At 44.9% G+C, this 21032-nt stretch overlaps 3 protein-coding genes and 2 long non-coding RNA genes across 10 annotated transcripts; 3 read left to right on the top strand and 2 right to left on the bottom strand.

Moving 5' to 3' along the window:
• Positions 1–824: 824 nt before the first annotated feature.
• On the top strand, positions 825–5132 carry zbtb8a (zinc finger and BTB domain containing 8A). Of its 4 annotated transcripts, none has more exons than XM_049004726.1 (4): positions 825–1024; positions 2518–3308; positions 3819–3988; positions 4162–5132. In XM_049004726.1, the coding sequence occupies exons 1-4, from the start codon at positions 960–962 to the stop codon at positions 4477–4479; spliced, it is 1344 nt and encodes a 447-aa protein (XP_048860683.1). In that variant the 5' UTR covers positions 825–959; the 3' UTR covers positions 4480–5132. The 4 variants fall into 4 exon arrangements, with proteins under 4 accessions (XP_048860683.1, XP_048860684.1, XP_048860685.1 ...); XM_049004727.1 differs by having other exon boundaries at positions 858–1179; XM_049004728.1 differs by having other exon boundaries at positions 858–1889.
• Positions 5133–5894: 762 nt separating this feature from the next.
• Positions 5895–8607, bottom strand: LOC125727793 (uncharacterized). The gene is made up of 2 exons (XR_007388852.1): positions 7962–8607; positions 5895–7361 (listed from the first exon to the last, which is right to left on the bottom strand). It is a non-coding gene; the product is annotated as an uncharacterized LOC125727793 (long non-coding RNA).
• A 1236-nt stretch (positions 8608–9843) lies between these two features.
• On the top strand, positions 9844–15235 carry hmgcl (3-hydroxy-3-methylglutaryl-CoA lyase). Of its 2 annotated transcripts, none has more exons than XM_049004730.1 (9): positions 9844–9960; positions 11082–11165; positions 11750–11857; positions 12017–12112; positions 12417–12565; positions 12718–12781; positions 12953–13141; positions 13486–13611; positions 14126–15235. In XM_049004730.1, exons 1-9 carry the CDS (start codon positions 9862–9864, stop codon positions 14225–14227), a joined length of 1017 nt encoding a protein of 338 aa, XP_048860687.1. In that variant the 5' UTR covers positions 9844–9861; the 3' UTR covers positions 14228–15235. The 2 variants fall into 2 exon arrangements, with proteins under 2 accessions (XP_048860687.1, XP_048860686.1); XM_049004729.1 differs by having other exon boundaries at positions 9862–10038.
• On the bottom strand, positions 9975–19070 carry LOC125727792 (uncharacterized). 2 transcript variants are annotated; one of them, XR_007388851.1, is made up of 3 exons: positions 18472–18706; positions 16151–17591; positions 9975–10053 (listed from the first exon to the last, which is right to left on the bottom strand). It is a non-coding gene; the product is annotated as an uncharacterized LOC125727792 (long non-coding RNA). The 2 variants fall into 2 exon arrangements; XR_007388850.1 differs by lacking the exon at positions 9975–10053 and adding an exon at positions 18987–19070 and having other exon boundaries at positions 15139–17591; positions 18472–18897.
• Positions 18973–20847, top strand: LOC125727788 (piggyBac transposable element-derived protein 4-like). Its single transcript, XM_049004724.1, has 2 exons — positions 18973–19651; positions 19906–20847. The coding sequence occupies exons 1-2, from the start codon at positions 18973–18975 to the stop codon at positions 20826–20828; spliced, it is 1602 nt and encodes a 533-aa protein (XP_048860681.1). The 3' UTR covers positions 20829–20847.
• The last annotated feature ends 185 nt before the right edge of the window (positions 20848–21032 follow it).

Here is a 21032-nt window from a genome sequence, read left to right as displayed (position 1 = left end):
CCAGTGCAGTTGAAGGCTATTCCATTCCAGCGTGTCTGTATATGTCATAACACTATCCGTGCTCTTTTCCATGCATAACTTAGCTTAGCTCAGCAGACGAGGTACAGTCATGTGCTCTACCCACTCTGGTGTAGCCTATACACTCAATTTCCTGTATCAGATTTCTAATGCGTCGTATTTAGGTGTCTCTCAGACATGTTTCTTTGTTTCCTGTCAGTCCTTCCTAGATAAACTGTATTTTGCCATTTTTATATGTTTTAATTGATTTACACGAAAGCCCAGTACAAAATAGTCACATAGGTCTAATTATCGAAATGTTTTTTTCTGTTAATGAGCGGACCATTTTGGGACACCACCGTGTATTTTGCCAGTCCCTGCCGTTGAGGGCGGCCTATCCCGCGGTGTCATATCCTCACTTCACTCTCTCTCTCTCTATCCCAGGGCTCGTTTGTACACATTTCATACGCTCTCTCTTATGTCAGTGACCCTAATTCTACCTTACAACGTTTATGCTTTAACAATAATTATTTTCCCAAAAATGTTGTAATTATTAGTCTTTAATATGTTCAACGTTTGCGTGAATTGTTTACCTTTTGTTTACGAGTTGTGGAATTTTACTTATCTTTTAACAAAAGAAGACTGATAAAGTTTATTTTAAGATTAACCGGATACGATGGAGAATATCAACAATCCTTGTGCTATGGAGTCACCGCAAAGATGGGTCGTTTCTATACAGGGTTTAAAAGACACTGGCGGGTCCAAAGGCGGGCCACGCTAAAAAGGGACACTGGTGCTTTAAATGGCTCCCGGCCCCCGGGCGCTCGGCTGAACACCCACGTCAGCACAGCTCCTTTTGTCCAACAACCGGGTTTCGGTCTTTAGGGCTGAGCAGGAACTGAGCGAATGTGTACCCTGTGCAGCCGAGCAAGAAGCACCTAGACCCAAAAAGCGACGCAAAAATGGAAACGCTATCCGAAATTAGAGCAAAGGGATCTTCGGGGACACCCGGCGATCCAGGGCACCAGTAAGTATTGATAGCTATTGAGACTGTTAGGGGGGTGAGGATCTGCGGCAGGGCGGAGGGTGTCATTGCAGCCTGCAGGGCGTCAGCGAGCGGGTCCGGCGGATGTCAGGAATGCGCACCCTCACTCCCCCTCCCCGGAGCATGGTACCCGAAAGGTATCGTTGGGCGTCAAAAGCGGGCGTACGTGTGACTGAGCCCTTGCTTCTTAAAGGGGGTAAATCTTGCAGCTTCCAGTGCATGCTTGACTGTTTTCTGGCATACTTGTGTTTTTTTTTTCTTTAATCGTGGAAGCGACCCAAGTGGGCGTATCTGTAAGACCTACAGGGCTGCGCTAGAACTCACTCCGCCAGCCTCACACCCACAGGCTCGTGGGTGTCCATGCCTACGGCGTTGCTTCCTCAGACAATTAAGGGCGTGATAGCTACATTGCAATAAAGGACAAATGTGCATATGGTGGGTTGGTTTTATCTGTAATTTGCTACCAGTGAGTACAAGTTCTGCATGATAAACTGAAACGTGAGTTTAATTCATTATCTGATCTTAGGAAACGGGCGTGTATTGCCCACCTGCTTGTGATGCAGTCTGGGCCGCCCGCGTACGTTTTCCGTCGGGCGATTTTCCGCTGTGTCCCTCGTTGCCCGATCCGCAGAGTCGGGTGTCGCTTCTCTGTGTGCACACGGAATTAACGGACAGATCGCCCAGCCAATCATGACGCAGAGCATTTACGGGGCGGGGTCTCCGAGAAACACTTTTTATTGTCCTGCACAAAAAGGAGATTAGAGACAGAACAAAGAGGATTCGTGGACACAACGAAGACGTCCCACAGACAGAAGCAACTGCCCACGAGCTTCATAGTGACCATAATGTAAGATATTACAGCATTTCTAATAGTAATAACTGCAAAACAACAAGACAGTACTAATGAAACCCAACCCTTTCTGAAAAATATGAAGTTGTTAATGCCATAACACATTCATTTTTAAATACCTAATAATATCAAGAGAGGTACTCATTTGTTTCTTTTCTTTTTTATATAATTATATTTGTTTTACCTTCTCTGGCCCTGCCAGTTTCACACTGCCAGGCATGCTATGACATCTAATTCTCACTAAGGATGTTATTCACATTAATGGTGGTGCAGTGGTTAGTACTGTTGCCACACTTTGCTGGGACCAGGGCTAGTCTCCGCCGTGGCTCCCCACGTTGTTGGGGGGTTTCCTCTAGGTAATCCGCTAAGAAAACATGCAGAGGTTCATTACAGTTGCCAAACTGCCCGTGTGCGTGTCAGTAAATGGTGTGTGAGTATGCCCTGTTATGGGTTGCTGTTATGCCTTGCACCCGTAACTACTGGGATAGGCTCTGGATCTCGGCAACCCTCAAAAGGACAAGAGGTTACAGAAAACTGATAGATGGATGAATAGGGTTATAAAACAATCAACAGCCCAAAGCAGAAACACACTGCTACTGATACCCCTTTATCTCCATCCACCCAGACAGTTGACGCGAACATCTGGTGCAGATATGATGGCCGAGCACCAGAGCCGCCTGCTGCAACAGCTGGATGAACAGCGGAGACAGGAACTCTTCTGTGACTGCCATGTGTTGGTGGAGGGACAGCTGTTCAAGGCGCACCGCAACGTGCTGTTTGGCAGCAGTGGCTATTTCCGCATGCTGCTGGGGCGGGGCGGAGCAGAGTGTGGCAGGCCTGTCTCCGCCACATTTGAAGCCTTCAGTGCCGACACCTTCTCTGTCATCCTGGATTTTGTCTACTCAGGCCGTCTGGACCTTACCAGTGTCAATGTCATTGAGGTGATGTCAGCTGCCAGCTACTTGCAGATGAATGATGTCATTGGGTTCTGCAAGGGCTTCATCAGGTCTTCTCTGGATATCAGCGCTAAAGAGACTGCAGATCAGTGCCTCAGCCTACCAGAGGAGAGCAGCACCCCCGAGGGGGTAGATCACGTCCCCATTGCCCAGGTGGAGATATGTACTGAGCCCAAGCCGGAGGTCTCAAACTTAAGCCAGGGTCTGGGTGCACCTCTCCCACGAGGAAGGCGGAGGGCTCCACCTTCCCAGCCCATCAAAGTTGAGCAGATGACGGATTCCACAGCATACCGCGTTGCCAGAGGATCGGCTAGGCGGCGGACTTGGAGCAGCCTACCTGTGGGGGAGACCACATCCATAGCAAGCCAACAGGGGGCGCCCTCCAGCAAAGCACAGAAGGCTGACGAGCTCTATGCCACTTTACCCACGATTGTCGGAGTTGTTGGTGTTTTCAACAAAGGTGACTAAAGTGATGATGCACATTAAGGTGCTGAAGCTAATTTAGTAGTGGGGATTGTCACTTCCCCATCACATTACTGGTGTAATGATAAATTTAGGCACTGGGCGTGGGGATTGTCACTTCCCCATCACATTACTGCTGTAATGATAAATTTAGGCACTGGGCGTGGGGATTGTCACTTCCCCATCACAATACTGCTGTAATGATAAATTTAGGCACTGGGCGTGGGGATTGTCACTTCCCCATCACATTACTGGTGTAATGATAAATTTAGGCACTGGGCGTGGGGATTGTCACTTCCCCATCACATTACTGCTGTAATGATAAATTTAGGCACTGGGCGTGGGGATTGCCACTTCCCCATCACATTACTGCTGTAATGATAAATTTAGGCACTGGGCGTGGGGATTGTCACTTCCCCATCACATTACTGGTGTAGAGTGGAAGCTGGACCGGGTTAGAGGTCCAATGGTTACCTGCCCTATCTGAGTTTCCAGTCTCTCTGCCCAGACTCCAGCCCTTCAATGCGCTTCAAGTGTCCCTTCTGCACACACACGGTGAAGCGGAAGGCTGATCTGAAGAGGCACCTGCGCTGCCACACGGGTGAGCGGCCATATCCTTGCGAGGCCTGCAGCAAGCGCTTCACCCGCCTGGAGCACCTGCGAAGCCACTTCGAGACGGTGAGAGCCGCCAATGGGCTGCCCTCTGCTTCTCTGAACCAGTGGCATGGCTCAAAAGTCAGGGTGATGCCAAGTGTGAATGTCACTGGGTGTCATCTTAAGTGTTTAAGGCTCTATGTGAAAGTGTGTGTGTTTAAATCATAAGCCCATGCTCTTTGTCTAATTTATGGCAGATCCACCAGGCTAGGAAGCTGGTGTGCCGGAAATGCAAACGTCACGTGACAGAGCTGAGTGGGCGGGTAGTGTGTGAGGGCACCCGGCGCTACAGGCTCTGTAACGAGTGCATCCAGGAGAGTGGCTGCGAGGGCCTCCTGATTGACACAGCCAGTAGTGAGTCGGCACTTCTCATGGGCATGGGTGAGGAAGATGAGGATGACAAGGAGAAAGACTGGCTGATGACGGACGAGGATGACCTGGCGGTGGATTCTGGGACTGACCTCATCATTCAGGAAGTAGATGACAGTGAAGAGGAACAGGAGCTTCAGAATTAAAACACAAACTGTCTACCTACAGCGCCCCCTGTAGGGGTACAAATGCCATAAATTAACTGCAAAATGTAAACACGTTAATTGATGATTTGAAAACCCTTTTTTCTTGGTTTCCAATTGAGTTTGTAACTGTTTTACTTGTATACAGTTTCAAAGGTTTGAATTTATTAGATTATAAATCAAGTCATTAATCAGTCAAATATATGCTTCTTCCCGCACCTGGCCATCTGGGGCTGCTCTGCATTACCATGTCGGATTTCAGATGGTCGCCTAACCTGAAAGGCCTGCATAGTTCAGCATAAAGACAGCAGGAAGAAACCTTTATCTTGGTGTGAATGGCAGCAGAAGGTACAGAAAACTGGAGTCCATTGCTGCCGTCAGTCTGACAGGAAGCAGCCAACACTGACTCCATTTCTATCTAGAAAACTTTGAGAGAAAAGGAGGTTTGGAAGATTGCTGGATGGTTCTATATACTATAGGATCTGCTTTTATTTATTTTACTATGTCAAACTATGTTTTATTAATGGACTTTATACGTGATCCAATTTATTTTTGATTGTAAATATTAGCATTTCTTCTTTGGAGTATTAATGTTATTCATATTTATTAAACTTTTTGTATTCATTTTCTACACATTAAATATATTTTTATACACATTTCTTGGTTTAGTAGTGTAAAGTTGACAGTTATATGAAACTTGAAATGTATTTTACATATGAAGGACAGAGTGGGACCATTACACTGGTGTAATTCTCCCATGTTAAGACGCACATCCTGATTTTCAGTTGTCATGGCACCAGCACCCAATTCATTTCTCACAGTCCATTTCTGGAGCAGCCTTTGCAGAGATGAAGGGTACGAGTAAAACAGACTCCTCGGGGGTCCTAAGAGGGACATGCTCGAGGTTTTAGGAGCCTCCAGTATCCTCATGGTTTTTTTCCCCACACAGGAAATGAGAAGCTGGCTGAAGTAGCTGCTTTTCAAGTGGGTGGGGGGGGGGGGGGGGGGGTGGCAGCAGCGGCATGTACCCATCACCTTTACAATGAACCGTGCGCCATGCCAAACCCGCAGCAAACCACAGGCATTGTGTAGCCTGGTGCATGCTCCTCAAAGGGGGTATGCAAGAGCATACAGACACTAATGATAAAAGGGGGGATTCCATGAAGAACCCTTCAAGCAAGCTTAGGCACTACTGGTTATCTTTTTCACTATTCATAACTGAGTAACAGAAAATCAACCTCCCACAGAATGATTACATAAAACATTGATAACTTCATTTAATCTTATGTTAAATCAATTATTGAATCAACTGATTACAAATCTTAAAAATTCTGATCAAATTTTAATTCATAAAACTACAACTTGCTTGTAACGACCTTGGTATTCCGACGAGAAGGAAGGCAAGGCAGTCCAGGATACGGGGAAAAACCCGGTGTTTAATAAGAATAGGATATGAGCACAAGACACACATCAACAGCTAGTAACATTAATGACAGGACAAGGGAAACACACTCGAACGTGGACCGAAATACACAGAACTTAAATGTAAATAATACGAAACAGCTGGTCGTTGGGATTTCATACGAGGATGAGGGGGTGTGGCACACGAGAGGGTCAAACAAGTAGGTCGTGACATTGCAAAAATGTGACATTCCTGTGTAAGGTACAAAAATGCCTGCGACAGCTTGGTATCCCGTCCTGGGCAATTGCCTGTCTAGTGCCTACAATGTCTGGGATTGGCTCCAGATCCGTATGACCTTGCATAGGACAAGGGGGTACAGAACATAGATGGACAGATTGGAACTATAATACATAGTTACTGGTTAATTAATTGATTAAGTAAAACTGTACTACTCCAGGGGGTGGCATGGTGGTGCAGTGGTTAACACTGTTGCCTCACACCTCTGGGACCCGGGTTCGAGTCTCCACCTGGGTCACATGCGTGTGGAGTTTGCATGTTCTCCCCATGTCGTCGTGGGGTTTCCTCCGGGTACTCCGGTTTCCCCCCACAGTCCAAAAACATGCTGAGGCTAATTGGAGTTGCTAAATTGCCCGTAGGTGTGCATGTGTGAGTGAATGGTGTGAGAGTGTGCCCTGCGATGGGCTGGCCCCCCATCCTGGATTGTTCCCTGCCTCATGCACATTGCTACCAGGATAAGCTCTAGACCCCCCGTGGCCCAGTAGGATAAGCGGTTTGGAAAATGGATGGATGGATGGATGTACTACTCCATTATTTGTGTCCCCTCAAGTAAAGTGTTACAACAGTTTGTTTTTAAATTTCAATAAAGTCCATTTCCAGAAAAGTTAAAAACAATAAAAACTATTTGTCATCAGGATAAGGCCAGACCACATTCTGGATGGGTACAGAGTGCATGTCCTTGACTGGCCTGCTGCCGGTCCAGATCTATTTCCTGTTGAAAATGTATGGAGAATCAGACAACGGCGACATCAGGCAAGGATGGACAAAATTTCCATTTGCAAAAATTTGTTTTTTTTCAACTCCAACACAATTAAAATGTCTAATTAAAAGGAAAGTTAATGTAAAACAATGATAAATATATCTGTCTCAACTTTTGCAGAGTTGCGTTGCAAATATCAAATAACCTCACATATATTTACAAAAGATAATTAATCTTGGTAGGGTGGTAGTAGCCTAGCGGCAGATGTCAGAAAATTGCACTAAATGATGAAAAAGTGGCAAGTACAAAAATGTTTACTACGTTTACAAACTGCGCCCCATAGGATTAGGGCTAGATCTTAAGAATATTTATTGGTTTTATTAACAATCACGACAAAAACTCGATGCCATTGGGTTCTGCCCCGGTTGACGTTCACTGGTGGAGTACATCCCTCAATGCAGTAGTCCGAACCTCCAGCCGGTTCCACTGTGCAGCCAGAGATATCCTTACATCAGGCTGGGACACTATTGCTCTATTATCACCCCTAGTCTAAGAAACTCAAAATACAACGCACTCAAAACAAAGAAATAGTCCTCACTACTAGCAAACTAAAAACAAGAAACAAAAACAGCGCACAACAAATCCACTCAGATACACACACCAGCGTCACCAGAGCACTAGTCAAACGTCCCAGTGAATAAACCCAGGGAAAGCCTGCTAGAGGGTACTGAAAGGATCACCAGATATAGTCAACGGTATCAGCAGTGTTATACATGTTTAAATTGCACAGACAAATTACAAAGGCAGAATATAAGTTGCACCCTAAAAGAGGGGAAGAGAAACAGTGGCTACTACTCCCCCAAATGTTGCAAACAGAATTTATAAAACCCACACTCTATTCCTCGTAATAAAAACAAAAACAACATGTATCTCACACAACAAAAGCCTCTATACGCTTCCATAGAACCCGAACTCATACCAGCCGATCCGGTCGCCATATATGTACTAAAATCACATACGTCAATAGCTAAAACGCCGTCCTGCTCAACAACAATTAACCATGTCTGGGAAAAATAAGACCCATACCTTGTATTTGTGGACGATCTTATTATGGATGCACGACTTCCCCCACGTTTTCATACCTCACCATCAATGCACCAGAACTTCACGATGAGCGTTCCACATTATCCAGAGGAATACTACACCGCCAAAGTTTAAATGCCACACTCCCTCCTCCCAATAAACCTTCAACGAGACAAAACAGTAATTCTGTTCAAATCGCGAGACTATACGGGTATAAATATGGTGGGATACAGTGCCCCAATGTCAGTATAAAAGTCCACTCGGGGTATCAAAATAAAAGTCCCCTTTTCAGCTATGTTGTAGGTACTCGTACCGGTTACATATTGAGCAGAAACTCGGTCTCTAAATTCGATCCCCAAACCGTGGCTGAGGAGACGTGTTACACTGCACACCAAGGAACACACACTGCTGTAGAGGGTACTTTGAGTATGTGGAATAAGTGATTCTGGTGCCTACACAAGTCTCTGGGAGTTCTAAGATTTCTTCCTGAATGCTGTGGTGCTGTTCTTGTTATGGGTAGTATGCTCCATCCATCCATTTTCCAAACCCCTTATTCTACTGGGTCGCGGGGGGTCCGGAGCCTATCCCGGAAGCAATGGACACTTTTTTTTCCCATTGCTCTTTTTTTTTTTTTTTTTTTTTTTTTACAAGAAAGTAACATTATATTTTAAGCCCATTTTATATTTTCAACGAATATGTTAATTTATTTTGGACTTAATTTTGGTAACTTTGGTAAGTATGCTTTTTTTGTGATTTTCTAATTAGTTTATCTTTTACATTTGTGTGTCTGGTGAGGCAATCATTGTAATACGTGGGATGGATGTTCCTGCTATCGACAATCTGCTTTTCCCACTCGTTCTGGAATAATGAAGGGCTATGGGAAACACTCGTTCTTTACCAACATCATTCGTTGTGTGATCGTTATTCGCTAAGATCGATCGCTTTCGGAAAATGCACCCCTGGTAGGAGAACATATACCTGATCAGGATGGCTTGACAAGAATAAAATGTATTTTGTATTACGGCATGTTCAAATGAATAAAACAAAAATGAATTAACTTTGCTCCTTTTTAAAAGTGTGGGTTGAAAATTAAAAAAGCACCAAACGTTTTTATGAAGATTAAACAGAACAGCACACGCCTGAAGCTCCTGCGGCTGGCTCGGTGGGATTCCTGCTCGTGGCACGGAAAATTACAAATGAAACGTATTTCAGTATCTGTAATAAGTTATCATCCTCTGTATCGCCACCCATTTTCAATGTTTTTCTTAAAAAAAAAAAAAAAAAACTAATCTTATCTTTGAACATGGAGGCAATGCGCGATGCTGCAGTCATCACGGAATATGCAGCGCGCGTGTAGTCCCGGTATGAAATTCGTTTTTTTCCAATTGAGGTGGTCCCGCAAAACCCAGGACTGGTGGCAACCCTATTCTCAACAGGAGCTGACTTAGTGGAGGCTTTAGGAGGCAGAAAACGTCAGTTTGAAGAAAGCCTCCAACAGAGCAACATGAAGTCTACTAAAACCGAAGCAAGAACTAACATCAAATTCATGGTGAAGCTTGGGTAGAAGAACGGTGACATCATTGATATTTTAGGAAAAGTATTTTAGGAAAAATTATGAGGATAATGCCCCCAGACATCCAAATTACAATCTAGATTTACGTCCTTCTGACTTATTTTTGTCTACAATGGACATAACGTTTTTTATGTTGAACATCCACATGTGAATCTGGATCCCACTACTGTCAGTTTTTTTTTTTTGTCACCATTTACCCTCCGGACTGTAAACAGCTGACATTCCCAAATTGGTACGTCCGCGCAGCGTGATTGGTTGTGAAACTCTGTGCTCAGCGTGTTTATTGGTTGACAGTAGCTTGCTGCCACTTCCGGTTTGCGGATAAAGAAGATGGCGGCGTTCATGATGCACTGGTCCCGGAGTGTTCGTTGCAGCCCGAGTTTCGGTGCGCGATCGTGGGCTTTTGCCAATTCAGCCTCAGCGCAGAGTGTGAGTGCCCATGGGGTACACGTCCGAGTCGCTGATGCCTGGTCAATGTCTTCGGTTCCGAAGGCCACATCTTCCCAGGTGGTGTTAGTTACTCTGTCATAAGACATAAACGCAACTTATAACTTTTCCTATAATAGAAGTCAGTGAAACGGAGGTTAAGTGGCGATTTGGTCAGTTATTTGTGCTCGACCATACGTCCTCGAATTTGTGAATGAAGTAAAACAGTTACAGCACCAGTCCTACCCGATGTGGGAGCTTAAGGGAGCGTCACCAACCCAAGGCTTACAAGTCGGCGCCCTAGGCGGTTGCCTATAGGATTGACTGCCCCTACATAATAAAGTAGTAATTCACAGTAAAATCAGACCTTGTGTTATACGGCTCTGTGTTGGGGGACCTGTCCGTCTTCTACGTTTCTTCTCACCAGCTTCACAGTGCTGCAGGGAGTTTGATCAGCTTGCACTGCATATTAGTGATGTTGAAGTATATGTGGAGCTAGGTTTCATTTTCCAGCTGGTTTGGAGAACATTAGCACATTAATATCTATTACACCTGCACGTCCTGTGACCACTGAGGTCAGGAGCAGGGATGACTCAGCATTGTCAAATATAAAGTCTTTTTCTGTATGGAAATATTTTGGATTCCAGAGAGAAAATCGAGCAAAAGCTTAATTTGTCAGCATTGCTTTGTGTCTGTTGGCACAACTTAGTAATAATTGTAACAGAATCTGCAAATGCTGCTACTATTGATTTAAAATCAAATTGAAGTTGTTGTGGTTGTCATAAAAAATGTTCTTAAAATTTATGTTTTGTGAAATTAGTTCTTAATAAAATTTCAAAAGACTTTTGCAGCAATGAGTGATGTCTCATTTCGTATACCAATAAGTAAGTGTAATTTTGATCCGTACTCCATGCATGCTTCTCTGTGTGTATGGTGTTGGTTCTGTGGCGGGGGGTTAATCCATCCATCCATCCATCCATCCATCATCTTCTGCTTGGGGGGTTAATCCAATGTTATTCAAATACTCAATGGCCAAATCTGATTAGTAATTCTGTCTGAAATGCCCATCCTTAGTCAGCAGGAAACCTGACCCACCTCTCTGTGTCTCTATCTGCCCCCTGCAGGTGGGGGTGCCAACTGTGAAGTCTCTACCCGAAGAAGTTAAGATCGTTGAGGTTGGGCCCAGAGATGGCCTGCAGAATGAGAAGGTGAAGGGCGGAGTGTAACAGCACAATCTTCCATGGCAGTGTCACCTCCACGGGGCTCCGCTAATGACTGCTAGGGTTGGGTATCTCCGGTTCTGATTTGATTCAATATTGATTGTGACTCCCAAAAGTTAGTAATCTGTGTAAATTTGACAAATCCTTATGTTCATTAGATTTGATTAGTTGAGCAAAGCCTCATGCCACATGGGACAGCAGTGGCCTAATGGTTACGGAAGCTTACTAGTGATTGAAAGGTTGCTGGTTTGAATCCCCATGCAGCAAAGTACCACTGAGGTACCTTGAGCAAGAGCACGAAATAATAGCTTCCCCCTGCAATGTCACATACGGGTTAAATGCAGAGGCCCCATTTCATTGTTGTGCTGTGGTGTGACAGTGACTTTCACCATTTTGGTAAATCGTGGAAGCGATAAGCACTGAAGTGGCGGGGGTCTGGCGGGTCCCCCACACCCCATGGCTATGGGCTGACGGGTCCCCGCGTTCCCCATGATTGTGGGTGGCAGGCCCTTTGCACCCGGTGACCCGGGCAGGCAGGGCCTTCATGCTGCTCCTGGGTTTGTCTCTCACAGACTGTAGTCCCTACTGACATGAAAATCGAGCTCATCAACATGCTGTCAGATGCTGGACTTCCTGTCATTGAAGCCACAAGTTTTGTCTCCCCAAAATGGGTCCCGCAGGTGGGTACTACTGGGGGCATTTGATTCCCTCATTGACTGTGTTGTTGCTGAGATGGTCCTAAGTAATCGCAATCAGTTTTAATGCCCACCCTTCATCATTAAACGTTAGTGTTTATCCTAAATTCAGCCAGTGGCCCTGTTGTTATTTGTGTGTGACAGATGGCAGACCAAGCAGAGGTGATGCGAGGCATCCAAAGACGGCCGGGAGTCCGCTACCCTGTGCTCACTCCTAACCTGAAGGGATTCCAGGCAGCAGTGAGTCCCCTGTCTTAGCCTCTGCCTGCTCAAAGCCAACCTTTGTCTTACTAGTGTCTTACTCAAGGACACTTTGATGGGGTCAGGAGGAACCAGGGCTTAAACCTGCAACCCTCCAATTGTCGAACGATAGCACTATCTCCTGTGCCACCATCTTCCCCAATTGTTGCTTCATAATGTATCTGCACTTGGCACCCATTTTTCACATAGACTGTTATAATTAACTTTCGGAGCAGTAAAACGTGTAGTTTATATAGATGTGATGATAAACTTTGGAGTACTCTGGCTCCCCCTTTACCCCCAGCTGAATGCCGGTGCTGAGGAGGTGGCTGTTTTTGGAGCAGCATCTGAGCTATTCAGCAAGAAGAATATCAACTGCTCAGTGGAAGAGAGCCTGCAGCGCTTTGAAGAAGTCGTTACAGCAGCAAAAGCAGCCAACGTGACAGTGCGGGGGTAAGGAAGCAGGGCCCCAGCAGAGCAGGCCAACCCAATGACCAGAGCAGGCCAACCCAATGACCAGACCGATCCCTCCCGGGGCCAGAGAGATGAATCTGTCCCTGCTCATGAGGACTGATTTTTCTATTGACTGTTTCCTTATGTCACAGATATGTATCGTGTGTACTTGGATGCCCATATGAAGGACAGGTGTCCCCAGATAAAGTGGCTCAGGTGAATTCTCAACGTCCTGTGTTTTCTTTCTTAAATAAAAGCTTCTCTTGCTTTGCTAGCAGGAACTAAGGCCATGAAATGTAGAGGAAGATGAAGAAAAATCTGACATAAAATGAAAGGGATAAGTGACACCCAACTCTGCCAGTGTGTAACTTTGAGTGCCCCCTGCAGGTAGCCAAGCGCCTGTACAGCATGGGCTGCTATGAGGTGTCTCTGGGTGACACCATCGGGGTGGGAACTCCAGGCAGCATGCGGGCAATGCTGAGTGCCGTGAGCTCCCAGGTGCCGCTGGGTGCGCTGGCTGTGCACTGCCACGACACGTACGGCCAGGCGCTGGCTAACATCCTCACTGCCCTGCAGGTCAGGCCCCTCCTGCATGTGCATGTGTCAGGTCTCCTGTTTGTTTGTCGCATGGACAAATGTGCAACGTGCATGAGTGTAGAGAAATACTTGAAATGACTGCTTAGAAAAAAGACCTGATAAGTTAAAAAGATAAAATGGCACATAAAATAATGAAATGTATGAAAGCAATAATATTAAATATGTACTTGCAGTCAAAAAGATGTAAAATGAGAGATGCCTATAATAGTGCAAGAAACTTTTTGGCCATCAAGCGGCATTCTCACCGAATATGCAGACAGCCTGAGGGATAAACCTGAACCTGTACCTGTATGACTATGTGTCTCACTGGCCTTCTGCTCCAGATGGGGGTGAGTGTAGTGGACTCCTCTGTGGCGGGACTGGGAGGATGTCCGTATGCCCAGGGGGCTTCTGGGAACGTGGCCACTGAAGATGTGGTGTACATGCTGCATGGCCTGGGAATCCACACTGTAAGCTTGCTGGCACACACACATACACGCAGGCACACACAGTCCATGTCCATGTATTCATATCTTTGTGGGGACTCTCAATTCATTTCAATGGGCATAACCCTAATCCTGACTATGGCCCTGTTCACACCTGGTATTAACATACATCCCGGGTGACCCGATCACAAGTGGACGGGGCTAATTACAGGTGTGAATGCACCCAAGACCCATTGAAGACGCATCAAGATGCGATCACTCAGACCACATTTGCAGGTGGTCTGGGCCACACATGGCCACATTCTTATAGAATGAAAGCGAATGCGTTCCGGGCTACATTGAAGGACCACCTACTCAACCGACATCACAAGTTAAAAACAAAGAGGTATTACCACATTGTGGGTACACTTGGTCCCCAAAATGTGGTAAATACAAACCCATATACCCTTTCACACAGACTACCTGTCTCCTCCATTTCCCTCCTCACATTCTGTCTCCTTTCTCCATTCACTCCCTCCTCACATTCTCTCCTTCTCAGGGTGTTGACCTAACCAGGCTTATGGATGCTGGAGCCTTCATCTGCCGCTCACTCAACCGCAGGACCAACTCGAAGGTGGCCCAGGCCTCCTGCAGACTCTAAGCCTCCCCATCCATGGGCACCACCACCTTCTGCCCTGAACTTATTCTGTATAGAAAGGGAATATAGGCGTCAACATTTAAAGACATCAGACTTATATGATAACCAATGAAGGCTTGCGTACATATGGAGATATTCAGGCAAATACCATGATTTCTGCAGTGGTCGTCTCAAATTTTCCAACACAAATTTCCAGATGTAAATATATTTTGTAGGTCTGTCATTTTATTGGGAAATATTAGATGTCATGCATTGATATTTATGCTTGTGAGTGGATTTACCGACAGAAATCGTTCAATGGTGAATTTGGTGTCTCAGTAATCGGTAACTATAAGCCCATATCAAAACCTTCCTTTTTTAAGGAAGATTGGCGAAAAGGTTGTTTTTCAGCAACTTAGTTCTTTCATGGTGCAGAAAAATATCTGTAATGCTTTTCACTCTGGATTTCAATAACACAGCACTAAGACTGCACTTGATAAGGTTTTAAATGACATCTATCTGAGCCGTGGTGACTCAAACATCTCCGCTTTGGTATCACTGGGTCTCAGTGCTGCATTGAACATGGTTGACTATAAGATAAGTGAGAAAAGTGGGTGGGACTTTTTGGCACAGTGTTAAACTGGTTTGAATCATATTTACGAGACAGGGACTCCTGCGTGTCAATAGGTAATTATGAATCTGAGCAAACAAAAACCACATGTGGAGTTCTGAAGGGTCCATCCTTGGGCCTCTTCTACTCAACATCTACATGCCCCCCCTTGCTCAGATTATGGAAAACTATAACACCTCTTATAAATACAGATGACGCACAACTCTACATTACAGTCACCACATGACTATAGTCCCTTAGAGTCACTAAATACTGTATGTGCATTGAAGGAGTCAATGAGTGAATGTGCCAGGATTTGCCACCATACAGAAAAATCTTTGTATTTGACTCCAAACAGGGAAATTAGTACTTAGTGCTCAGTTTGAATCCATGACAATAAAACCTACAAATCAAGCCAGAAATCATGGTGTAGTTCTGGACTGAGACCTGAATCCCAACAGCCACATAAAGACATTTACAAAACCAGAATATTGCCAGCTTAAACATGTAGCAAGAATTAAAGGATTTATGTCTAAACAAATACAGAACATCTTGATTCTGTGTTTATCTTTAGCAGGCTAGACTATTGTAACAGTATGTTCACAATTATTTGCAAAATATCAGTCACACATCTGCAGGTCATCCACTCTGCTGCTGCCAGAGTCCTCACTAACACCAAGAAAGAGCATATCACACCGGTCCTTAAACAACTGCACTGGCTTCCTGTGCATTACAGGATTGAATTAAATATATTATTACTAGTGTACACAGCACTACATGGTCTCGAGCCGAAATACATTTCTGATTTACTTGAACATTATGAAGCATCCAGACCCCTGAGCTTATCTAGGAAAGGTTTACTTAGTGTTCCCACAATCAAGACCAACCAAGGTGAAGCGTTCAGATTTTATGCTCTCTGCTGCGGAACAAGCTTCCTGAAGACCTGAGCTCTGCTAAAACTGTTACCGTTCTTTCTGGTTAGCTACGTTTGTCTGGGCTCTTGGGTTTTTTGTTTTATCTTTTAAGTGAGATTTTAATAACAACAACAACAAATTTATTTTTATATAGCGCATTATCACAACATTACATTGTCTCAAAGCGCTTTACAGTATCCTCACCCAAAGCCCCCAGTGAGTAAGCCATAGGCGACAGTGGCAAGGAAAAACTCCCTAGAAGGAAGAAACCTTGAGAGGGACCAGACTCAAAGGGGAAGCCCATCCTCCAGGGGCCGGCAGGGATAGTCAAATAGAGAGAGGAGAGCAAGGAAGATAAGCCAATGCCGAAGCCGAGTCTTCTTCCAATTGCCAGGCAACCAGAGGTAAGGCAGCGGGTCATACATGGAAGATCAGAACGGCGAGCTGGATGCAGGGACGTCACTGGTGGTGGTCGGGTGTGCTGGATATCTTGATAGATTGAGGTCTCCAGGCATCACCCCCAGGAGGAGTAGGGGAAATAAAATGTACAATTAGGCATAGTAGAGGAGGCTATTGGCAGTGCTAAAAGCTAGGTGAGTACAATATGAAGTGCAATCTGCAAGCTCCGGCAGATATGGCTATGGCAGCATCAGTAGGAGGGAGAGGCAAGTGGGAATGCCGGCATGGGGAGTCCCTGAAATGTCAGCACTCCAGTTCCACAAGAGATTGCAAAGCTAGAGTGACAGCACTGACAATCCAGTTCATCCAAAGCCAATGGCACCGATCCCCACCCAGCTCTACACCTCACACTACAGGTCTGCCTGGGAGTGAAGAGTTAGCTAGGGCTAGAACTAGTGTCCCTATACGCTAAACTAAACAGGTGTGTTTTTAGTCTGGACTTGAATATTGAGAGTGAACCTGAAACCCGCACATCCGGTGGAAGACCATTCCACAGCAGAGGAGCTTTGTAGGAGAAAGCTCTGCAGCCTGCCGTAGCTCTTTCTACCCTAGGCACTAACAGATATCCCATGGCTTGAGAGCGAAGCAAGCGTGGAGGGTTGTATGTGGTCAGCAGTTCACTAAGGTATTCTGGTGCAAGGCCATTTAGTGCTTTATAAGTTAATAGCAGTATTTTATAGTCAATTCGAGACTTAACTGGCAGCCAATGAAGAGAGGATAAGACCGGTGTAATATGATCAAATTTTTTAGTGTTTGTTAGAACTCTGGCTGCAGCATTCTGTACCATCTGAAGTTTATGCAAGGATCCAGACGGGCAACCCGATAGGAGGGCATTACAGTAATCCAGTCTGGAACTTACGAAGGCATGTATTAGTTTTTCTGCATCATTAAGTGAGAGCATCTTACGAAGCTTGGCTATGTTCCGTAGATGATAAAATGCAGTTCTAGTAATACTTCTTATGTGAGCATCAAAGCATAGATCTGAATCGACAAGAACGCCAAGATTTCTAACTACCATGTTAGGTTGGTAATCTCTTCTATTTAATGTATACCTATGCCTCTGTAAAGCACTTTGAATTGCTTTGCATCTGAATTGTGCTGTATTAATAAACTTACACTGACTGTTTCCTGTTCTCTTGGAGAATAACACATTGATAGCAATGCACCATCTTTTAAAGCATGACATTTAATAAAAATTATATTGAAGATCGAATAAACCTTTAATGTCATGAATATGAAGTGGCAGGTTCACTGAATTTATTGACGTTGTACAGACTGACTAAGAATCTACTAGAATACTAGTACTGACTAGGACAACCACAACCAGGAGAATTATGCAATACTTAACTCTTGTGTCGACCGGAAAGTACGGTGCACCAACCATACAAACATGGTAATCTGGACACTGCAACAAAAAAGATCTAGATTATATTCACTAATAATAAAAAAAAATAAAACTATTCAGTCGTCCCTTATTTTTAATGTAATGCATATTTTATTTACCAATGGATGACATAGAACATGGAAAGCCGTTCTGAATCGGCGCGACACCTAGCGGGACTTAAAATATACAGATTTCAGCCAAAGGATTATTTCATGCCTAAAAAGTGATGACTTGTGCTTTCGTTATATACAAGTTTGGATCTCTTCGGGACAAACATATTGAAATTCCAGACTTTTGTAACGCTCTAACAAACTCTGCAAGCCCCTCACAGGCTCCTTGGTTTCCCTCCCTACATTAATTTCAGTGGGCGTTCTCTGCATTTGGGGAAGTGTGTTTGATCGAAATCCATGAAAACACCCTGAACTTTAATTTGGAGATCAGTGGTCATTGTTGACACACCACAGCACATAGTGCACAACAACGAAATGTGTCCTCTGCAATTAACCCTTACATGACATTGTGACATGGCAGGGGGCAGCTAATTCAGCGCCCTAGGAGCAGTGCTTGGGGGCGGTACCAGGCAGGTTGGGGATTCGAACCAGCAATCTTTCAATTACAAGTGTGCTTCCCTAACCATTAAGCATATATAGCACATATAAAATTTGTAATTTGTTGTATAAAATGTGCTGACTTCTTCTAAAAAGAAGTTTAAAGAAAATAAGATCATGTACAACATGCTATCATACTTGTGATTGCCTTTGGGAACAGCTTTTGCAATCAGTCACTGTAGTTAGTCCTTGACTGCTGTGAAGCTGTTTTTAGTATCTATTGTTGTTGTCACTTAGCAGTCAGCCAGTTAAATCAAAGGAAATTGTTTATGAAAGAATAAAGGGGTACTTACTGTTCTACATTGGGGGTGTTCCTCGAAGCAGGGTTAAGGGAAAGTCTGACTTATTTCGACAAGTTCTACTCATTTAAATGGGAGTTCCGTTCCAACAGCGCGTCTCAAACAAATCCCCGCTGAGCTACCAAGGAAACTTGGGTGAGTGAACAAGTCTGTTCCAACCCAGGTTAATTGTCTCGCTCAGTTATTGCTAAGCGTTGTCTCAAAGAAGGTCCGACGTGTGGGACAGATTCCCAAAAGATGGTTCCGCCAGACGAAATTCCGCGTTCTCCGTGTCCCGCGGTCGCTCAATATGTTGCGCGCGTCTCCTTTCCTCCCGTTTCCCCGTTTCCCACTCTGAGCGCGTGTGCGCCGTTTGTCCGTATCGCCGCCCCCTCCCACTCAGTGCCGGCAAGCATCCTGCAGTTGACCAATCCCGTGCGGCTTAAAAAAAAATACATAAAGAAAAGCTGCTGCTCCGACTCTCAGGCAGTTTAGTTCGCGAGCGATACATCGCTAATGGAAAGACATACCGAGAATCAGATGGAAGGAATGGAGAGCAGCACTTCCGAGGTGGATAGTATAGAAGTTGGCAATACCTCCTTTGAATCATCAGAAGAGGACTATTCAGAAGATGAGACGTTTATGTCAAGAAATGGTGAGATAAAGTGGTCAATCAAAGCACCGGACCGACAAAGAGGCAGATTGTCAGCGAGGTATGTGCTGAAGAGAACTCCAGGACCAACGAGGCTGTGTGTCTCGCAAGCAAGCGACATATTGTCTACGTTCAAAGCATTCCTGCCGAAATCAATAGAGGGGACGATCGTCACAATGACTAACGTGGAGGGGCGAAAACGATTCTCCAGCAACTGGACTGAATTCACACCAAAAGAATTCGATGCGTTCATTGGTATTTTGATTCTGGGTGGATGTTTTACATCCAGAGGCGAGAATTTACTAAATCTGTGGGATCTAAAGACGGGTAGAGCAATATTCTCGGCAACCATGAGTAGATTACGGTTCAGTCAGTTATCATCGGCAATTCGTTTTCATAACAAAGGATCAAGATCAGAGAGAAGAGACACGGACGAGCTGGCTGGAATGCGAGAAGTCTGGGACACGTGGTCGGCAAACCTGCCCCTTATGTACAATCTCGGCCACGATGCCACCATAGATGAGCTACCGGTACCATTTACAGGTAACTAACACGTTATTACTACTTTGCATTGCTATACATTCTTACAGTTTTATAGTTCAAACATAGATCTCATGGTCATTGCCAATGAATCGTAGTGGATTGTTTCAGGCAGTTACTTTATTCATGATTTGTACCCGAGTAGTTGCTCTGTTAATTAGGAATTATATTGTAAGGTGTTACTAGAAATTTGTATAATTTGTCTCTGATTACTTTACTTGACAATAAATTAGTACTCTTTCGATGTGTTCTTGCAGGACGCTGCTCGTTCAAGCAAAAGACTCTTCACCCCTCGGCGAGGTGTGGACTGAAACTATGGGTGCTTTGCGACGCGAAGACCAGTTACTGCTGGAAAGTCGACGTACATACGAGGAAGACTCCAGAGGAGGCAAAGGAAAACAGTTTGACCAAACGAGTGGTGCTGGACCTATCTGAGGGGCTCAGAGGGCAAAACATTACTGCTAATAACTTCGTTACCTCCTTTGATTTGGTACAGGAGCTCCTCAAGCGTCACATAACGATGGTAGGGGCTGTTCGCACAGATCGTCCAGAGCTGCCGTTTGCCCTGGTAAGAACTAAGGGCAGGCGGGTGTACTCTTCCAAATTCGCATTTGCACAAAACACTACACTTGTGTCCTACACGACCAAAAAAAAAAAAAACGTAGTGCTAATGAGCACATTCCACAAGAGTGCAGATGTCGTCGATCGGCTGGACAGAAAGCCACAAATTATACTTGATTATAACGAAACTAAAGGGGGGGTTGATACAATGAACCAGCTCGTTTCACTCTACAGCTGCAAAAGACGAACATCTCGCTGGGTCACTGCCCTGTTTTATAAGATTCTGGACATTTCGGCGCACAATGCACAGGTCGTGTGGAAAGAGATCAATCCAAGCTGGAAGGCAGAGAAAAAGACGAGACGCAGGCAATTCCTGCAGGAGCTGGGCGAAGCCCTAATCAGCCCCACCATTAAGGAGCTAACCCGTCTTCGCCGAGGCTTCCATGCTGCTGCAATTGTGAGAGCACACCCGCCTCCCCCGGTGGAACAATCAAAAAGAAAGAGGTGTGGCATTTGTCCGTACACCACTGACCGGAAGAGTGGCGTTGTGTGTTGTGAATGTGGGGTGACAGTATGTAAAGCCCATTACGATGTCATATGTAAAAAGTGTAGAAAATAAAATTCTAATGGTAACATTTTATTGATAGTTGCAGAACTTTTATCCGTGATGATCTTATGAATTGTTTTCATGTAATACTTTAGTGTGGCCGTATATGTGTTCTGTGTTCCCTTTCCCTCGTTGTTTTCATGTAATACTTTAGTGTGGCCGTATATGTGTTCTGTGTTCCCTTTCCCTCGTTGTTTTCATGTAATACTTTAGTGT

The sequence above is a fragment of the Brienomyrus brachyistius genome, unplaced genomic scaffold, assembly GCF_023856365.1.
Source record: "Brienomyrus brachyistius isolate T26 unplaced genomic scaffold, BBRACH_0.4 scaffold118, whole genome shotgun sequence".
NCBI classification, from domain to species: domain Eukaryota; kingdom Metazoa; phylum Chordata; class Actinopteri; order Osteoglossiformes; family Mormyridae; genus Brienomyrus; species Brienomyrus brachyistius.
This window is presented reverse-complemented; position numbering and strand designations above follow the sequence as displayed.

Excerpts from the sequence above, each read along its gene's own strand:
- LOC125727788 (XM_049004724.1), top strand. The coding sequence starts at position 18,973 with ATGGAAAGACATACCGAGAATCAGATGGAAGGAATGGAGAGCAGCACT. Across the intron at positions 19,652-19,905 it reads GCTACCGGTACCATTTACAG|GACGCTGCTCGTTCAAGCAA; the intron begins GTAACTAACACG and ends GTGTTCTTGCAG.
- zbtb8a (XM_049004725.1), top strand. The coding sequence starts at position 2,438 with ATGAATAGGGTTATAAAACAATCAACAGCCCAAAGCAGAAACACACTG. Across the intron at positions 3,309-3,818 it reads TGTTGGTGTTTTCAACAAAG|ACTCCAGCCCTTCAATGCGC; the intron begins GTGACTAAAGTG and ends CTCTCTGCCCAG. Across the intron at positions 3,989-4,161 it reads TGCGAAGCCACTTCGAGACG|ATCCACCAGGCTAGGAAGCT; the intron begins GTGAGAGCCGCC and ends AATTTATGGCAG.
- hmgcl (XM_049004729.1), top strand. The coding sequence starts at position 9,862 with ATGGCGGCGTTCATGATGCACTGGTCCCGGAGTGTTCGTTGCAGCCCG. Across the intron at positions 12,113-12,416 it reads TGAAGGGATTCCAGGCAGCA|CTGAATGCCGGTGCTGAGGA; the intron begins GTGAGTCCCCTG and ends CTTTACCCCCAG. Across the intron at positions 12,782-12,952 it reads CCCCAGATAAAGTGGCTCAG|GTAGCCAAGCGCCTGTACAG; the intron begins GTGAATTCTCAA and ends TGCCCCCTGCAG.